Source organism: Aphelocoma coerulescens (genome assembly GCF_041296385.1).
Source record: "Aphelocoma coerulescens isolate FSJ_1873_10779 chromosome Z unlocalized genomic scaffold, UR_Acoe_1.0 ChrZ, whole genome shotgun sequence".
NCBI classification, from domain to species: Eukaryota; Metazoa; Chordata; class Aves; order Passeriformes; family Corvidae; genus Aphelocoma; species Aphelocoma coerulescens.
Window position 1 is genome coordinate 46,702,183 of NW_027184085.1, and position 18,236 is coordinate 46,720,418.

At 48.6% G+C, this 18,236-nt stretch overlaps 1 protein-coding gene across 6 annotated transcripts in view; it reads left to right on the forward strand.

The window, feature by feature from the left end:
• The window catches only part of GNE (glucosamine (UDP-N-acetyl)-2-epimerase/N-acetylmannosamine kinase), a 43,618-nt gene that overhangs the window by 19,171 nt on the left and 6,211 nt on the right, over positions 1–18,236 (forward strand). For all 6 annotated transcript variants that reach the window (XM_069000994.1, XM_069000999.1, XM_069000995.1 and 3 more), the window contains 2 exons: positions 7,491–7,701; positions 10,050–10,179. In XM_069000994.1, coding sequence (XP_068857095.1) covers positions 7,491–7,701; positions 10,050–10,179 — 341 coding nt within the window. The remainder of the gene's footprint in view (positions 1–7,490; positions 7,702–10,049; positions 10,180–18,236) is intronic.

Sequence of the window (18,236 nt, forward strand, 5' to 3'; positions counted from 1 at the left end):
AATCTCACAACCCCACGGGAGCAAAGAGACCTGAAATGCCAGAAATACCCGTTCCCCAAGTGGCACCCGCCAGAGGTGGCCATATGGCTGAAGGTCAAAGGGAAGGTGACATCACACCCTTCCCTTCCAAGATGGCACCTCCCAGGTGACTGCATGTTCCCAGGAAGGGACAGGATGGTGAAGTCCCCCACAGGGAAGGCAGGAGCCTGCAGAGCAGTTCTAGAGGCAGATGGAAAGGTGCTGGTTCGTGTGGGGTCTGCATTGCCGCAGCCACTTCCTTCTGCCATTTGCAGGCTCTGCCAGGGCTGCTGGCGTGCTCTGCACCATGGCTGTGGGGTGGGGTGCTGGGGAAGGACCACGCCATCGGCACTGGCACAGGGTGTCTGACCCCAGGAACTCACTGGCTTTTTTGCTGCCAGCAGACCTTGGAAAGTTCACTTAGAAACAGTTTCTACGGGCAAAATGCAGTTTCTAGAATGGCAAACCCAAGACTGCCACAAAAGGGAGAGGCTCTACTCCCATTGTCTTCTCTCCTGGAGCGGCTTGAACTGGGGCGGGGCCTGCCCCACTCTGTGCCAACAGGCAGGCACCTGTAGACTTTGCCCCAAGACTGCCCAAAACCACCAACTAGAGTCCCTCCAAGACAAGGGGAAAAAAAATGAAAAGAGAACCCAGAAAGGGAAGGGAAAAAGAACCTCTGCCAAAGCAAAGATGAAACAGTCAGCAAAGCAAACCCCATGTGGCAAAAGGCAGGAAACTGCCTGGGCAGGGCAGTCCTAAAAATGCCTGTGAAAACCCCCTTCCCACTCCCCACCCACACAAGGTCCCCAGCTGCAGGGTCTTGAAGAGACAGTAACAATTTTTGGGCGCAGATAGGTACGGAATACCATACCATAGGTCACTCCAGGCCAGGGTCATAGGGCAAAATATATCAAGGGTTTTTATGACTACGGTGTTTATGACTTGCACACCCCTTCAAGCAACCTGGTTGATCCTTGATCCTCTGTGAAGTGCCTGTATACAAACGCACACAGCAAGTGGTATAAACAAGATAATCTAATAAACTAGAAATCAATGTGAAGTTGCAGAGCCATGCTCTCATTGGAATTACGGAGACATGTTTGGAATGTTGTCATGGATGGCTATATACTTTTTAGAGGGGACAGGTCAGAGAACCACGGTGGTGGCGTTGCTCTTTGTGTCAGAGAGCAATTGGAATGTATCAAGCTCTACTCAGGGACAGATGAACAAGTTGAGAGTTTATGTCTGAGAATTAAGGAACAGGCTAATATGGGTGACACTGTTTTGGGTGTTTACTACAGGCCACCTGATGAGGAGGAGGAAGTTGATGAGGTTTTCTGTAGGCAACTGGAAATAGCCTCACAGTTACAGGCCCTGATTCTCCTGGGGAACTGATACTGTTAAGAGGAGCAACAGAGCTTGGCACACACAGTTCAAGAAGTTCCTGAACTGCAGCTCAGTGAATGTAGCTTTGGTGCAGTGGTGGAGGAGCCATTGAGGAAAGGTGCATTCTGGACCTTGTACTACTAAACCAGGAGGCACTGGTTGAAGACATGAAGGTTGGGGACATCATTGGCTGCAGTGACCATTAGAAACTCAGAATCTTGCATTGGGGAAACAAAACAGCAAGCAGGACTAGAACCCTAAACTTGCAAAGAGCTAACTTTGACCTCTTCAAAGACCTATATGGAGGAATCTGATGGGTTAGGACTCCAGATGAGGAGGGTGTCCAAAGAGCTGGTCATTATTCCTCTGACCTCAAGACCAGTGCATCCCTATGATCCAGAAGTCAGGCAAAGAGGGCAGGAGACTGAAATGGATGAGATTCTACTAAAACTCAAACAGAAGAAAGAAATTTATGGGATGTGAAAAAAGGGACAGGCCACATGGGAGGACTATTAGGAACATTGCAGAGTATGCAGGGATGTGAGAAGGAAGGCCAAAGCCCACTTGGAATGCAGTCTGGCAAGGGATATCAAGGACAACAAGAAGGGCTTCTACAAGTTCAGCAGCAGCAGCAAGAACACATACATGTGGGGCTGCTGTTGAATCATACAGGTGTCCTGGTGATGGAAGATACAGAGAAGGTGGAATTACTGAATGCCTTCTCTCCTCGGTCTTTACTGCTGAGAAAAGCCCTCAGGAATCCCAGACCTCAGAGGTAAGAGAAAAAGGTTGGAGAATGGAAGACTTCTTTGTAGAGAGTTGGGTTAGATCAGTGAGGCAGACTGAACACCCATAAATCTACAGGCCTGATGGGATGCACCCAAGTGTGCTGAGGGATCTGGCAGGTGCTGCTAAGCCAGTCTCCATTGTCTTTGAAAAATCACAGAGAGTGGGAGAAATGCCTAATAACTGGAGGAAAGCCAATGTTACTCAGTACCATCTTCAAAAAGAGCAGGAAGGAGGATCTGGGAACCTACCAGCCAGTCAGCCTCACCTCCATCCTTGGAAAGGTGACAGAACAGATCATTCTGGAAGTCATCACCAAGCATGTAGAAAAAGAAGAAGGTAATTAGGAGTAGCCAGCATGGATTCATCAAGGGGAAATCATGCGTGATCAATCTGATAGCCTTCTATGATGGCATGGCAGGATCGGTCGACAAGGGGAGGGAGAGCAGTGGATATTGTCTGCCTTGATTTCAGCAAGGCTTTCTACTTAACATCCTCGTAGCTCAGGAAATGTGGGTTAGCTGAACGGACAGTGAGCTGGATCAAGAACTGGCTCAGAGGGTTGTGATCAGCAGAGTAGGAGCCGGTTGGAGGCCTGGAGTGGTGGCATTCCCCAGGGATCAATACTGGGCCCAGTCTTACTCAGCTTGTTTATCAACAACTGGGGTGAAGGGGTAGAAAGAACCCTAAGCCAGTTTGCAGCTGATGCAAAACTGGGGGGAGTGGCTGACACACCTGAAGGCTTTGCTGCCACTCAGAGGGACCTTGATAGGCTGGAGAATTGAGGCTGGAGAATTGGGCAGAGGGAAACCTAATGGGGTCCAACAGGGGCAAGTTTAGGGTCCTGCACCTGGGGAGAACAAACCCAGGCACCAACATAGGCTGGGGCTGACCTGCTGGAAAGCAGCGCTGCGGAGAAGGACCTGGGGGTCCTGGTGGACAACAAGCTGTCCATGAGCCAGCAGTGCCCTCGCAGCCAGGAGGGCCAGTGGGATCCTGGGGGGCATCGGGAAGAGTGTCAGGGAGGTGATTGTCCCCCATACTCAGCTGCAGTGAGGCCAAATCTGGAGTGCTGGGTCCAGGTCTGGGCTCCACAGTACAAGAAAGACAAGGAGCTACTGGAGAGGGTCCAGTGGAGGCTGCATCATCGATAAATGGCTTAAGGGCTGGTGCCATCTGCAGAGTTTTGGGTTTTTTGATCACAGGGCAGCTTTTATGGCACCTGGCCTGCTGGAGTCAGATGGGCTCCATCAGTCTAATAAGGGCAAAAGGATTCTAGCACATGAGTTGGCAGGGCTGATTGAGAGGGCTTTAAACTAGGTTTGAAGGGGGAAGGGGATGAAACCAGTCTCTCCAGAGGTGAGAGCAAGGGAGGCAAGCCAGGGTCAGGAGTGAAATCAGCAGGCCTGCTGAAGTGCATGTACACTAATGCACACAGCATGGGCAACAAACAAGAGGAGCTGGAAGCCATGGTACAGCAAAAAGCTATGACCTTGTTGCCGTCACAGAAACATGGTGGGATGGCTCACATAACTGGAGCGCTGCAGTGGATGGCTACAGGCTCTTCAGAAGAGACAGGCGAGGGAGAAGAGGTGGAGGGGTGGCTTTGTGTATTAGGGAGGATCTCGACACCACAGAAGTTGAGATTAATGACGATATGGTCATGTGCCTATGGGAAAGAATGAGGGGGAAAGCCAACAAGGCCATCATCCTGGTGGGAGTCCGTTACAGACCACCTGACCAGGATTAAGAGGTGGATGAACTATTCTATAAACTGGAAAATGTTTCAAGATCACCAGCCCTTGTTCTTGTGGGAGACTTTAACCTGCCAGATATCTGCTGGGAACTCAACATAGAGGTGGAGAGGCAGTCTAAGAGGTTCTTAGAGTGTATGGAGGACAGCTTTTTGTCTCAGCTGGTGAGCGAGCCTACTATGCTAGACCTGCTGTTTGCAAACAGAGAAGGGTTTGTGGGAGATGTGATGGTTGGGAGCCATTTGGGATACAGTGATCACTAAATAATAGAATTCTCAATAATTGGTGAAGTAAGGAGGGGCACCAACAAAACTTCCAGAGGGCAGACTTCGGCCTTTTCAAGAAGCTGAGTTGGAAAGTTAGTTCTGAGTTTGGGAACAGCCCTTAAAAACAAAGGGGTCCAGGAAGGATGGACAAACTTCAAGAAAGTAATCTTGAAGGCACAGGAGCAGCTTGTCCCTATGTGCTGAAAGATGAGCCTTCAGGGAAGACAACCTGGATGGGCAAAGAACTTCTGAAGGAACTAAGGGAGAGTAAGAGGATGTATCGCCTTTGGAAAGGGGGGCAGGTAACTCAGGAAATGTTTAAGGATGTGGCTAGGTTATGTAGGAAAAAAAAATAGGGAGGCAAAAGCCCAGTTAGAATTTAATCTGGCCACTTCTGTGAAGAATAATAAAAAATATTTTTATAAATACAATAATGGCAAAAGGAGGGGCAAGGATAACCTCCAGCAGATCTCCTTCATTATTAGATGGGGGGTGGAATTTAGTAACTAAAGATGAGGAAAAGGCAGCAGTACTTAACACCTTCTTTGCTTCAATTTTCATCAGTAAGAGTCCTCAGGACAACTTGCCTGAGCTGGTGGATGGGGTCAGGGAGCAAAGTAGCCCCCTGTAATTCAGGAAGAAGCAATTAGAGACCTGCTGAGCCACTTAGATGCTCAAAAGTGTATGGGACCAGATGGGATCTATCCTAGGGTGATGAGGGAGATGACAGATGAGCTTGTGAAGCCGCTCTCCATCATTTACCAGCAGTCCTGGCTCACTGGGGAGGTCCCAGATGACTGGAAGCTGGCCAGTTGACACCCATCTATAAGAAGGGCCATAAGGAGCACCCAGGAAACTACAGGCCTGTCAGCACGGCCAGGGGATCAGACCTAGCCAGCACGGGTTTAGGAGGGTCAGGTCCTGCCTGACCAACCTGGTCGCCTTTTATGACCAGGTGACTCGCCTGGTGGATGAGGGAAAGGCTGTGGATGTTGTCTCCCTGACCTTCAGCAAGGCCTTTGACACCATCTCACATGGCATCCTCCTGGAAAAGCTGGCAGACCACAGCTTGGACAGGTGCACCCATCCCTGGGTTAAGAACTGGCTGGGTGGCTGGGCCTGGAGAGTGGAGGTGAATGGTACTGCATCCAGTTGGCAGCCAGTCACCATCTGTCCCCAGGGATCACTGTTGGGCCCTGTCCTATTTAATATCTTTATTGATGATCTGGGTGAGGGGATTGAGTCCTCCATCAGTAAATTTGCAGATGACACCAAGCTGGGAGCGAGTGTCAATCTGTTGGCGGGCAGGAGGGCTCTGCAGAAGGACCTGGATGGGCTGGACAGATGGGCTGAATCCAACGATACGATTCACAAGTCTGAGTGCCAGGTCCTAGACTTTGGCCATAACAACCCCCTGCAGTGCTACAGGCTGGGGACAGAGTGGCTGGACAGCAGCCGTGCAAAGGGACCTGGGGTGCTGGTTGGCAGCTGACTGAACGTGAGCCAGCAGTGTGCCCAGGTGGCCAAGAAGGTCAATGGCATCCTGGCCTGTATCAGCAATAGTGTGGCCAGCAGGACAAGGGGAGTGATTCTTCCCCTGTACTCAGCACTGGTGAGTGCTGTGTCCTCACCTTGAGTGCTGTGTCCAGTTCTGGGCCCCCCAGACTAGGAAGGATGCTGAGATGCTTGAATGCACACAGAGAAGGGCAACAAGGCTGGTGAAGGGTCTGGAACATAAGCCCTATGAAGAGGAGCTGAGGGAGCTGGGGTTGTTTAGCCTGGAGAAAAGGAGGCTCAGGGGTCACCTTACCACTCTCTACAACTCTGTGAAAGGAGATTGTAGCCAGGAGGGGGTTGGCCTCCCAGGCGACCAGTGACAGGATGAGAGGACACAGTCTCAAGCTGCACCAGGAGGAGTTTAGGCTAGATATTAGAAAACAATTCTTCACAGAAGGAGTGGTTCAGCATTGGAATGGGGTGCCCAGGGAGGTGGTTGAGTCACTGTCCCTGAAGGTGTTTAAAAAAAGACTTTATGAGGCACTCAGCACCAGGTTTAGCTGATAAGGTAATGTTAGGTCACAGGTTTGACTCGATGATCTCAAAGGTCTTTTCCAAACTAGTTCATTATGTGATTCTATGGTTTGGGGTCTGGAGCGTCTTGTGAGGGGAGAGAGAGAATGTGGAAGCCAGCCCTGTCTATACAAGACAAGACACGACTTGAGAGGGAATCTCTTCAGTACATACAAATATCTCCAAGGCAGGTGCCCAGAGGATGGTGCCAGACTCTTCTCAGTGGTGCCCAGCAACAGGACAAGCAGTAATAGCCATAAACCAAAACACAAGTGCCTCCTCAACATGAAGAAGAGCTTTACATTGATGGTAGCAGACCAGAGGCACAGACTGCCCAGGTAGATTGTGGAGTCTCCCTCTCTGGAGACATTAAAATCCCACCTGAATGAGTTCCTGTGTCAGCTGCTCAACATGGCCCTGCCTTGGAAGGGGGGTTGGCCTAGATAATCTCAGGTTGTCACTTCCAGCTCAAAGTTTTCTGTGCTTCTGTCACACAATACTTTATAGCTGATTTGACCTCATGATACGTAGAGAGTCCTGAGTGCAAGTTTCCAGGGAAGCTGCAGAATTCTGGCAAGATGCTTTTCCTTATTCCTCAGCCCTAATGAGTATTGACCCTCATTCCTCTAACACATAAGTTCTTAAAAACCTTGAGAGATAATATGTGTTCAACTAAGGACAAGGATTATAACAGTATTTCTTAAGAATCTAAATAGAGCAATAAAACTGAATTATTTAATACCAAGTATCTGATGCCATGTATGATATTTTAGAAACAGACATGTTGAAAACTGACATGAATATACAGTTTATTATTATGTAGTTGGCATCTGTGTGATAAGTACATCTTATTTGGATTTGCAGCACATACATAAACTGTCCGTATTTTTATTTCTGCTTTATGGTGTGGGTCCTTTCATTAAACTTAATTTTACAGGGGTTTTGGCATCATTCGTTTCCAGTTTTCTACATTCCAGTTTTGTACTCCAAAATGGAGCTAATGCCAGACTTGAAAGATCTGTGTGTGTTCTCTAAACTACCATCACTATGTACCATATCTCATGGCAGACTTTCATAGTGTGAGCTGCAGTATTGGCACAGTGGCCAGATCATAATATTGTAAAGACACTGTTACACTCTTCTGTCATATAAAGAATATAGATTGCAGTGTTACTTCCAATTACATTAATTCTTTTTTGTATTATAGCTCAAAAATATATGGAGATGGTAATGCTGTTCCAAGGATTTTGAAGTTCCTTAAATCTATTGACCTCAAAGAACCATTGCAAAAGAAATTCTGTTTTCCTCCTGTCAAAGATAATATCTCTCAAGATATTGACCATATTCTAGAGACACAGAGTGCTCTGGCTGTGGATCTAGGTGGAACAAATCTCCGAGTAGCAATTGTCAGTATGAAGGTAAATATTCTGTTGTGCTTCTAGATAATCTGCAAACTTCATTGGGCTTTGTGGATATGGGCTTGTGATGCAAAAGAGCTCCAAAACAAAGCAGTTTATTGACTTTTGTTGAGCGATAAAGATTTTTCCCCTTATTTGGTGCATCTCTCATACAGTCATGCTATAACTTGCTTACTGGATTGCACGTCTAAGACTGATGTTAAACTAGCAATGACCATTTGCTGGTGGCACAAGGTCGTAGCTGCTGCTTCTCTGTGGGTTGACTACAGACTTTGAAGAATAAAACAACTTTCAGATGTGTTGGTTCTCCTTAAAAGGTGACTCAGTTCAACCTGCAAAGTCTTACATGTCAAACAAAACACAGAAGGCTCCAAGAGTAGACTTTTTACTTCCCCACTGCCTTACACTGCCATGCAATAGACACACAGGAGCATTATGAGCAACAACCAGCATCTAGCAAATCAATTTACTGAATTCTGCAGTAAGATGTGAACAAAAGTCATGATCAGAAGTCTTTGGCTTTTATTCTCAACAGTATTGGACAATAACTCCTACCATTATACTGCATATTTGCAGATCAGTTCAATAATAGTTACCCAGAAAGCAAAGTAAGAAAGCAGTGCAGAAGCATGAAGGGTTATGTAAAGTGACCTGATACAGTCCAGAATTTTCACATTCATTTAAAAGGAGATGTCTGACAGATCTTCTAGGTCTTAAAGACAGCTTTTAAAAATGTAGTATTTTTAGAAGTAAAATTGACATCACATTTTTTCCTATGTGTCAACACAGCCTGGAAAAAATGAATTTAAAAAAATTCTGCCCACTCTACAGAGCTCAAGGTGGCATTTATGAAAGTTGAAATGCTAGCAAATCAGAGTGAAAACAATCAGACTTTCATACCAAAATTTACACAACAGATGTAAGCATTTAAAAGCCAGTGGCATGAGATTTGATTTTCACAAAAAAGTGAATTTTCAAAAACTTTTAGAAGCTGTTACATCTTCTGATAATGTTTGCTGCAGCTTCTTCTTCCAAAACAACTTCTCTGATCCCCCCTCCAAACTAAAAGCAAAGAAGAAACTAAGCATCCAAAATCCACAAACTCTTACTGCTCCTGTGATGCTGAGATGCTGGGACCTAATACTCAAAATCATTGTCAGTTTGGAATTTTCCAAGTTCTTTGGCAACAATGACTCGGCCTTGTTGTTTATGGACTGTCTTTGTTAGTCCTCTTCGCTCAGTTGCATTAATTGAGTGCAGTTCACTTAGATACCTTGTACAGGGGATGTAACAGGGAGAGTAACACTGTTAGGCAGGATACCTTCTGCAGTGTCCTGGCTTAATCCTGCAGAAACACTGAATTAAGATCAATTCCTCAGTACCCATAGATCCCAAGCAGGCATCATGAATATTTTCCTTACCCACTGCATGAGTCCTGTGGTTGAAAATAATGTTCACAGCCCCTCCCCACCCTGTCCAAAGAATTTACAAGGGCATGTAGTGACAGGACAAAGGGGAATGGCTTCAACCTGAAAGAAGGTGGGTTTAGATTAGATACTAGGGAGAAACTCTTTAGTGTGAGGGTGGGGAGGCACTGGAACAGGTTGTCCAGAGGAATTCAGGATGCCACATCCTTGGAAGTGTTCCAAGGCCTGCTTAGATGGGGCTCTGACCAGTCTGATTCAGTGGAAGGTGTTCCTTCCTTTGAGGTCCCTTCCAACCCAAACTATGTATCACAGTAGATGGTACTCCAGAGATACTGCAAGTGACTCAGAAGTGTAATTGCTTAGCAGAAAAGATATTTCTGAAGGTATAGTAAATTTTGCCTTGAAATTTCTAGCATTTCTCTCTATGACTCTCCTTTTTTTGGTGAAATGGAATTGTCTGTGACACCACACAAACCCTTCATGCAGTCAAACTGGAAAGATTTTATTCTTAAAGCACTGTGTTTTTTCTGTCCTTTTTAGCAACTGTTACTCTCTTCTTTTTTTTAACACTTCAGTGTTCAGCTTAAGTGTGTTGCTCTATCATGGTTTATGCCTAACAACAGTTGCAATAGCTCTGGTGATACTTCCTCATATAAGCCATGTGTTCCTTAAAATGTGTATTTAATTTCAGATGGGATATTGATTACAGAAGCAGAATGTAATGCCTGATCTTGCAAACTTGTCCCCCAAGGGTTGTCACAAACCTTGCCTGTAGGCCCAAGATCTAAAGCATAGTACCTGTATCTTTTTAAAGAGATAAGTTATAGCTCTCTATTTTCAAATTGACATGTAATTTAAATGGAAGAGAAATTTCACCATAACATTCATTTCTATGGGGCATGTTTTGTTTTTCATTTCTAGGGTGAAATAGTTAAGAAGTACACCCAGCTCAACCCTAAAACCTATGAAGACAGACTAGCATTAATTCTAAAGATGTGTGTAGAGGCTGCATCAGAGGCAGTAAATGTAAACTGCAGAATTTTGGGAGTAGGTAAGTTAACAAATACTAACTTTGTTTTTACATCAGTGTTTTCCAACATGAAATCAAATCACTACTGATTAATTTAAAACACCTTTCTAAAGTGGATCTCATGTACTTTAAGTTCTTACATATTCTGACCAAACAAACTTTTTTAAATGGCTGAAAATGAGAAGCTGACCATAAAAGACTGAAGTTTGTAACAACCATTAAAACAACCTGTTAAGTTATAGTAAACTATATCTAAAATGTGTTTATGTAGTTCTCTGGATTTTGAAGTGTCTCGGTTTGAAAGACAGGTGTCTGCTAAGGAAGGCAGAAGCCTCCTTTGAAGTGGCAGATATAACCCCTTTCCCTCTGAGTTATGATTTTGAAATCAAGGGTCTTTAGGCAAAGATGTGGGAAATAGGAATAACAGTTCTTTACTATATATCTATATATATATAGATAGATATATAACCAGTCGAACAAAACAACAACAGCTATGACAGTAACAGCAAACACAAACCCAGTCCCAGCCTTCTCGGCTGTCAGGCTATTTCCCCTCGGGTGCAGTTCCGCTCGCAGCCAGCAGGGGCGCTGGCGGCTCCCGGTGAGCAGGGCAGGTGCGATGGTTCCCCCCGCGGCTGCAGGGGGCGCTCCGGAGCGAGCTCAGGGAACACGCGGCTGCTCTGGTGCCCTGGGATCCCAGGGAAGGATGGAACAAAAAAGCTTCACAAACCGCTGGGCAGCTGATCCTGGACTCCCGGAACAGCAGGCTGGAATGGCAGGCCGGAACGGCAGGCACAAACACAAATCCCGGGTGGCAGACGAGATGTATCCAAAAGGGGAACCCCCCGGGGCTCCAGGCAGGCAGGGTGAGCACGGCTACAACGCAGCGAAGGCTCGAAGCAGCAGCGGGGCAGGACGGCCACAGCCCAGCCTCCAGCAGGGCAGGGAAAGCAGCCTTGGGATCCCGGTGTTGTTTCCAGCAGAAAGGAAAGACGCCGAAAACGGGAACCAGCAGCTCCTCTCTCTGCGGCTTCTCTCTCCAGACGCTGAGAGCGAACTCCCAACACGCCCAGGTGAAACAAAGAGTAGCCAGGCCCACCCCACCCCCAAACCCCAAACGGGCTGCTGCTTTTGTCTTTCTTAAGTACAGTCATTTGTCCCCTAGCAACATGCATATGGGAGAAAATTCCTCTAACAGAAAAAAAACTAGGACTAAACTAAAACCCCAACATTATCCACCCCGATTTTTTTCCCATACTAACATGTTACATGAAACTTAACCTTTTTAACCATATAAATACATGCATCACCCAAATTATATACATATGTACATGCTGATACTGATACAAGTACAGAGCCATGGGTAGTTCACCCTAAAACAAGGTCTCCTTGTGGTATGCATCGGGTCTCTCCATCCCTTTGCATCACCCACCAGGTACAACCTGGTCCCTGAGCAAAAACAACCCCACGGATGGGTTTGTCTTTGCTCAAGGCAGACTTTACCCAAACAGTTTTTCCAAGCATACCTCTCACGTGCACCACTGGAACCTTATCCCCGTCTGTCGTTTGTAGGGGTTCGGATTGGGCAGGGCCGGCTCGGCTGGTGGAGCCTCGGGTGTTAACTAACCAGGTGGCTCTTGCTAAATGCACCTCCCAGTTTTTGAAACTCCTCCCACCCAGTGCCTTCAAGGTGGTTTTAAGCAGTCCATTACACCGCTCAACCTTCCCAGCTGCTGGTGCATGGTAAGGGATGTGGTACACCCACTCAATGCCATGTTCTCTAGCCCAGGTGTTTATAAGGCTGTTCTTGAAGTGAGTCCCATTGTCAGATTCAATTCTCTCAGGGGTACCATGCCTCCAAAGGACTTGCTTTTTGAGGCCCAGGATGGTGTTCCGGGCAGTAGTGTGAGGCACAGGGTAGGTCTCCAGCCATCCTGTGGTAGCTTCTACCATTGTGAGCACATAGCACTTGCCTTGGCGGGTTTGAGGCAGTGTGATGTAATCAATCTGCCAGGCCTCCCCATACTTGTATTTGGACCACCGCCCACCATACCACAGGGGCTTCACCCACTTGGCCTGCTTGATCGCAGCGCATGTCTCACAGTCATGGATCACCTGGGAGATACTGTCCATGGTCAGATCCACCCCTCGGTCTCGTGCCCACTTATAGGTGGCATCTCTGCCCTGATGGCCTGAGGCATCATGGGCCCATCGAGCTAGGAACAACTCTCCTTTATGTTGCCAATCCAAGTCTATCTGGGACACCTCTATTTTCGCAGCCTGATCTACCTGCTTGTTATTACGATGTTCTTCATTAGCCCGGCTCTTGGGGACGTGAGCATCTACATGACGGGCCTTCACAGATAGTTTCTCTACTCGAGTGGCAATGTCTTTCCACTCCTCAGCAGCCCAGATTGGTTTTCCTCTGCGCTGCCAGTTTGCCTTATTCCACCTTTCCAGCCAACCCCACAGAGCAGTGGCTACCATCCATGAATCAGTGTAGAGGTAGAGCTTTGGCCACTTCTCCCTTTCAGCAATGTCCAGAGCTAATTGAACGGCTTTGAGCTCAGCAAATTGGCTCGATCCACCTTCTCCTTCCGTAGCCTGTGCAACTTGTCGTGTGGGGCTCCATACAGCAGCTTTCCATTTCCGGCTAGCGCCTACAATTCGGCAGGAACCATCAGTGAAGAGGGCATATTGTCTTTCACTCTCTGGTAGCTCGTTATATGGTGGGGCTTCTTCAGCACGCGTCACCTGCTCCTCTTCTTCTTCAGAAGATAACCCAAAAGTCTCACCTTCCGGCCAGTTTGTAATTATTTCCAAGATCCCAGGGCGACTTGGGTTTCCAATTCGGGCGCGCTGCATGATGAGGGTGATCCATTTGCTCCAAGTAGCATCGGTGGCATGATGCGTGGAGGGAACCTTTCCTTTGAACATCCACCCCAGCACTGGTAGTCGGGGTGCCAGGAGGAGTTGTGCCTCTGTGCCGATTACCTCTGAGGCAGCTTGGACTCCTTCATAAGCTGCCAAGATTTCCTTCTCTGTGGGAGTGTAGTTGGCTTCAGACCCTCTGTAGCTTTGGCTCCAGAATCCCAGTGGTCAGCCCCAAGTCTCACCAGGCACCTTCTGCCAGAGGCTCCAGGACAGGCCATTGTTCCCGGCTGCAGAGTAGAGCACGTTCTTCACCTCTGGTCCTGTCCTGACTGGGCCAAGGGCTACGGCGTGAGCGATTTCCTGCTTGATCTGGGCAAAGGCTTGCTGCTGTTCAGGGCCCCAGTGGAAATCGTTCTTCTTGCGGGTAACCAGGTAGAGAGGGCTCACGATCTGGCTGTACTCAGGAATGTGCATCCTCCAGAAACCTATGGCGCCTAGGAAAGCTTGTGTTTCCTTCTTATTGGTCGGTGGAGACATCGCAGTGATCTTATTGATGACCTCAGTGGGAATCTGACGTCGTCCATCTTGCCACTTTACTCCCAGGAACTGGATCTCTCGGGCAGGTCCCTTGACTTTGCTCTTCTTGATGGCAAAACCAGCTTCCAGGAGAATTTGGATTATTCTCTCTCCCTTCTCAAACACTTCTGTTGCGGTGTTCCCCCACACAATGATGTCATCAATGTACTGCAGATGTTCTGGAGCCTCACCCTTTTCCAGTACAGCCTGGATCGGTCCATGGCAGATGGTGGGACTGTGCTTCCACCCCTGGGGCAGTTGGTTCCAGGTGTACTGCACACCCCTCCAGGTGAAGGCAAACTGAGGCCTGCACTCTGCTGCCAGAGGAATGGAGAAAAATGCATTGGCAATGTCAATAGTAGCATACCACTTTGCTGCTTTGGACTCCAGCTCATACTGGAGCTCCAACATGTCCGGCACAGCAGCGCTCAGTGGTGGAGTCACTTCATTCAAGCCACGATAGTCCACAGTCAATCTCCATTCCCCATCAGACTTGCGCACAGGCCAAATGGGGCTGTTGAAGGGTGAGTGGGTCTTGCTGACCACCCCTTGGCTCTCCAGCTCACGAATCATCTTGTGGATGGGAATCACAGCATCTCGATTCGTCCGATACTGCCGGCGGTGCACTGTCGAGGTGGCAATTGGCACTCGGTGCTCTTCCACTTTCAGGAGCCCAACTGCAGAAGGATTCTCTGATAGTCCAGACAGGGTGTTCAATTGCCTAATGCCCTCTGCCTCCACAGCAGCAATCCCAAATGCCCACCTGAGTCCCTTTGGGTCTTTGTAATAGCCATTCCGGAGGAAGTCTATGCCCAGAATACACGGGGCCTCTGGGCCGGTCACAATCGGATGCTTTTGCCACTCCTTCCCAGTCAGGCTCACCTCAGCTTCCAAAAGGGTCAACTGCTGTGATCCCCCAGTCACCCCAGCGATGGATACAGGTTCTGCCCCCACATGTCCCGATGGCATTAAAGTACACTGTGCCCCAGTATCAACCAATGCATCATATTTTTGTGGCTCTGATGTGGCAGGCCATCGAATCCACACCGTCCAGAAAACGCGGTTCTCCCATGCCTCTTCCTGGCTAGAGGCAGGGCCCCTCTAGCCCTGGTTATCATTCTTTCCCTGGGCATACATACTAGAGGTACCTTCGAAGGGATCTGACATATCATCCTCCCTTCTGTAATACCTGGCAGCTTGGTCACGGGAGGCTGAGGCTACTTTCACCTTAGCGGAACCCCCTCGGTTAGTGCCTCCCTCCTTGAGTTCACGCACCCGTGCTGCCAGGACAGAGGTGGGTTTCCCATCCCACCTTCTCATATCTTCCCCATGCTCACACAGGAAAAACCACAGCTCAGCTCGTGGGGTGTACCCTCTCTCTGGCAGGGGGACGACGGGCTCTGACTTGGGGGCCTGTGACTCGCACTGGTGCCACACTGACCTTCCTCATCTCCTCCATCTCCTCCCTCATTTCCTTCCTCATCTCCTTCATCTCCTCTTTGAGGTCCTGGACCACAGCAGAGACATGAGCTTTCAGCGGGCCATTGACCATACTGTCATAATTCCTGAGCTTGTTGGCAACAGAGCCCACTGTTTCTCAGGTATTGTCAGCATCAATCGTTGCAATGAAGGTGGTGTATTGCGATGGCCCTAGTCTTGCCAGGTTCCACATCATCTGTCCTGTGCACCTGACCTTATCGGGGTCATTACCGTGCTGTCCATCCCTCCCAAAGAGTACCTCTAATACTGCCACCTCTCTTAGCTGCTGGATCCCTTCCTCAAGTGTCTTCCACTGCATTCTATGATGGTACTCCTGCATTCTCTCTTTGTGAATGAACCTTTCTCTCACACTCATTAAGAGCCGGTCCCAGAGAGAAAGGGGCCCTGGCTCCCTCACAAATACCTGGTTCACACCTGGGTCCTGGGTCAACGATCCCATCCCAGATGCCTCACCACTATCCAGTTGCACACTTGTGCCCATAAGGTCCCAAACCCGAAGCAGCCAGGTTGTATAAGGCTCACGCCCCCTTCGCACAATGTCGTCTCGCATACCACGGAGACTGTCGTACGACAGGGACTCAATGATGATTTCTGGCTCTGGCTCCCCTGCTGGTTGTGAGGGCCCTGGTTCCCCATCATCATTAACTGGTCGTACTGATTTGGTCTTACACTTCCTCCTTTGCACAGAGGCGACTGCTGCTGGCTGTACTTGTCCTTGGGGTTCAGCTGAAACCTGGACGGTTGTAACATCCGTGGGTTCCACTGCTGCACCGTCGGACTCACCCTCTTTGGGGCAGGGAGAGGTTTTTCCACTAGCTGAGGAGGTGTATTCCCTTAGCAATTGGCATATCCCCTGGTGCACCTGGCCCATCTCCTGGCGCACCTGGCCCATCTCCTGGCACATCTCCTTGCGCACCTGGCCCATCTCCTGGCACATCTCCTGCATCCCTTTCGCCAGTACCCCCACCCATTTCGGGTAGTCCATTTCTGAGGTGGGCTGTTGGGCGGTATCTGGCTGTGGGGCAGGGTCTCTAGTGTCTGGGGCTGTGTCAGGCTCTGGGGCTGAATCAGGCTCTGGGGTAGGATCTCTAGTGTCTGGGGCCGTGTCGGGTTCCGGGGCAGGATCAGGCTCTGGGGTAGGAACTCTACTCTCTGGGGCCATGTCAGGTTCTGGGGCAGGATCAGGCTCTGGGGCAGGATCTCTAGTCTCTGGGGCTGGTGTCTGGGTAGTTATCCAAGCCAGTCTCAACTTATCCTTGAATGCTAAATAGAGTAGGCCTACCAGCAGCAGGTGGTTAGTATTCAGAGGGAATCTAAACCCTTCGAAAATTGATGGGGTGGGTCCAAAGAACTGGTTGAGGGGTTGGGGGAAACCTTCCCCTGGTGTCATTTCCTCACAGAAGGTACCATTGTTAACATAACCCCAAAAACATGCGCTCAGTGTGTGATAGCCATTTATCCACGTGCCCACATTCCGGAGGAAGTTAAAAACCCATGAATTCCTCACCTTCTCGACCCATAGCGCAAGCTGGATAACGGCAATGGTAGCCTTAGTCAGAGGACCCATATTCAAGTAAGGAGCTGCAAAGGGGAAGAATATAGCCACGGCCACATGCCACCCGAACCAGGGCAAAGTAGACTACATATTGCTGCCTAACAAGGTTCCTATATCCAACACACAAAATTAAGTTATCCAGGAACTGTTATTCCTTTTTCACCTCTCTCTCTTAATGCCCTCAGGCTCCACGTTGGGCGCCAAAATCTGTCTCGGTTTGAAAGACAGGTGTCTGCTAAGGAAGGCAGAAGCCTCCCTTGAAGTGGCAGATATAACCCCTTTCCCTCTGAGTTATTATGATTTTGAAATCAAGGGTCTTTAGGCAAAGATGTGGGAAATAGGAATAACAGTTCTTTACTATATATCTATATATATATAGATAGATATATAACCAGTCGAACAAAACAACAACAGCTATGACAGTAACAGCAAACACAAACTCAGTCCCAGCCTTCTCGGCTGTCAGGCTATTTCCCCTCGGGTGCAGTTCCGCTCGCAGCCGGCAGGGATTGCTGGCGGCTCCCAGTGAGCAGGGCAGGTGCGATGGTTCCCCCCGCGGCTGCAGGGGGCGCTCCGGAGCGAGCTCAGGGAACACGCGGCTGCTCTGGTGCCCTGGGATCCCAGGGAAGGATGGAACAAAAAAGCTTCACAAACCGCTGGGCAGCTGATCCTGGACTCCCGGAACAGCAGGCTGGAATGGCAGGCCGGAACGGCAGGCACAAACACAAATCCCGGGTGGCAGACGAGATGTATCCAAAAGGGGAACCCCCCGGGGCTCCAGGCAGGCAGGGTGAGCACGGCTACAACGCAGCGAAGGCTCGAAGCAGCAGCGGGGCAGGACGGCCACAGCCCAGCCTCCAGCAGGGCAGGGAAAGCAGCCTTGGGATCCCGGTGTTGTTTCCAGCAGAAAGGAAAGACGCCGAAAACGGGAACCAGCAGCTCTTCTCTCTGCGGCTTCTCTCTCCAGACGCTGAGAGCGAACTCCCAACACGCCCAGGTGAAACAAAGAGTAGCCAGGCCCACCTCGCCCCCAAACCCCAAACGGGCTGCTGCTTTTGTCTTTCTTAAGTACAGTCATTTGTCCCCTAGCAACATGCATATGGGTGAAAATTCCTCTAACAGAAAAAAAACTAGGACTAAACTAAAACCCCAACATGAAGCTCTCTGCTGTCTTGGCATTGTGACTCAGATGCTCAGTGTTTATCAAAACGGCTCTTGAAACAACTGCAGCTGAGTGATGTTTTCTCTGCTGTCTGTAAGCCTTTCTTTAGGGCTATGATCAACTGTGCAGCAGAATTCTCAGATACACCAGGGCAGACTAAAAAGGCTGGAATGTTAGGACTAAATTTGTAGCTAACAAACAAAAGCAGCCTTTTTCCTGACTTGCAGTCCACTTGCAGTACCATTCTGTGTTAAACTGTGTGTTTATATCAGACAGGACTTCTTCAGTTAAATGGTGACTGGGAGATTTGGCCTTAAGTATTAGTTATTTAGTAAGATGTTGATTAATGTGTCCTGGATTTTTAAGAAGGACATAGAATCTTCATTTTAGCTGAGAAATGTTCCTAAAGAA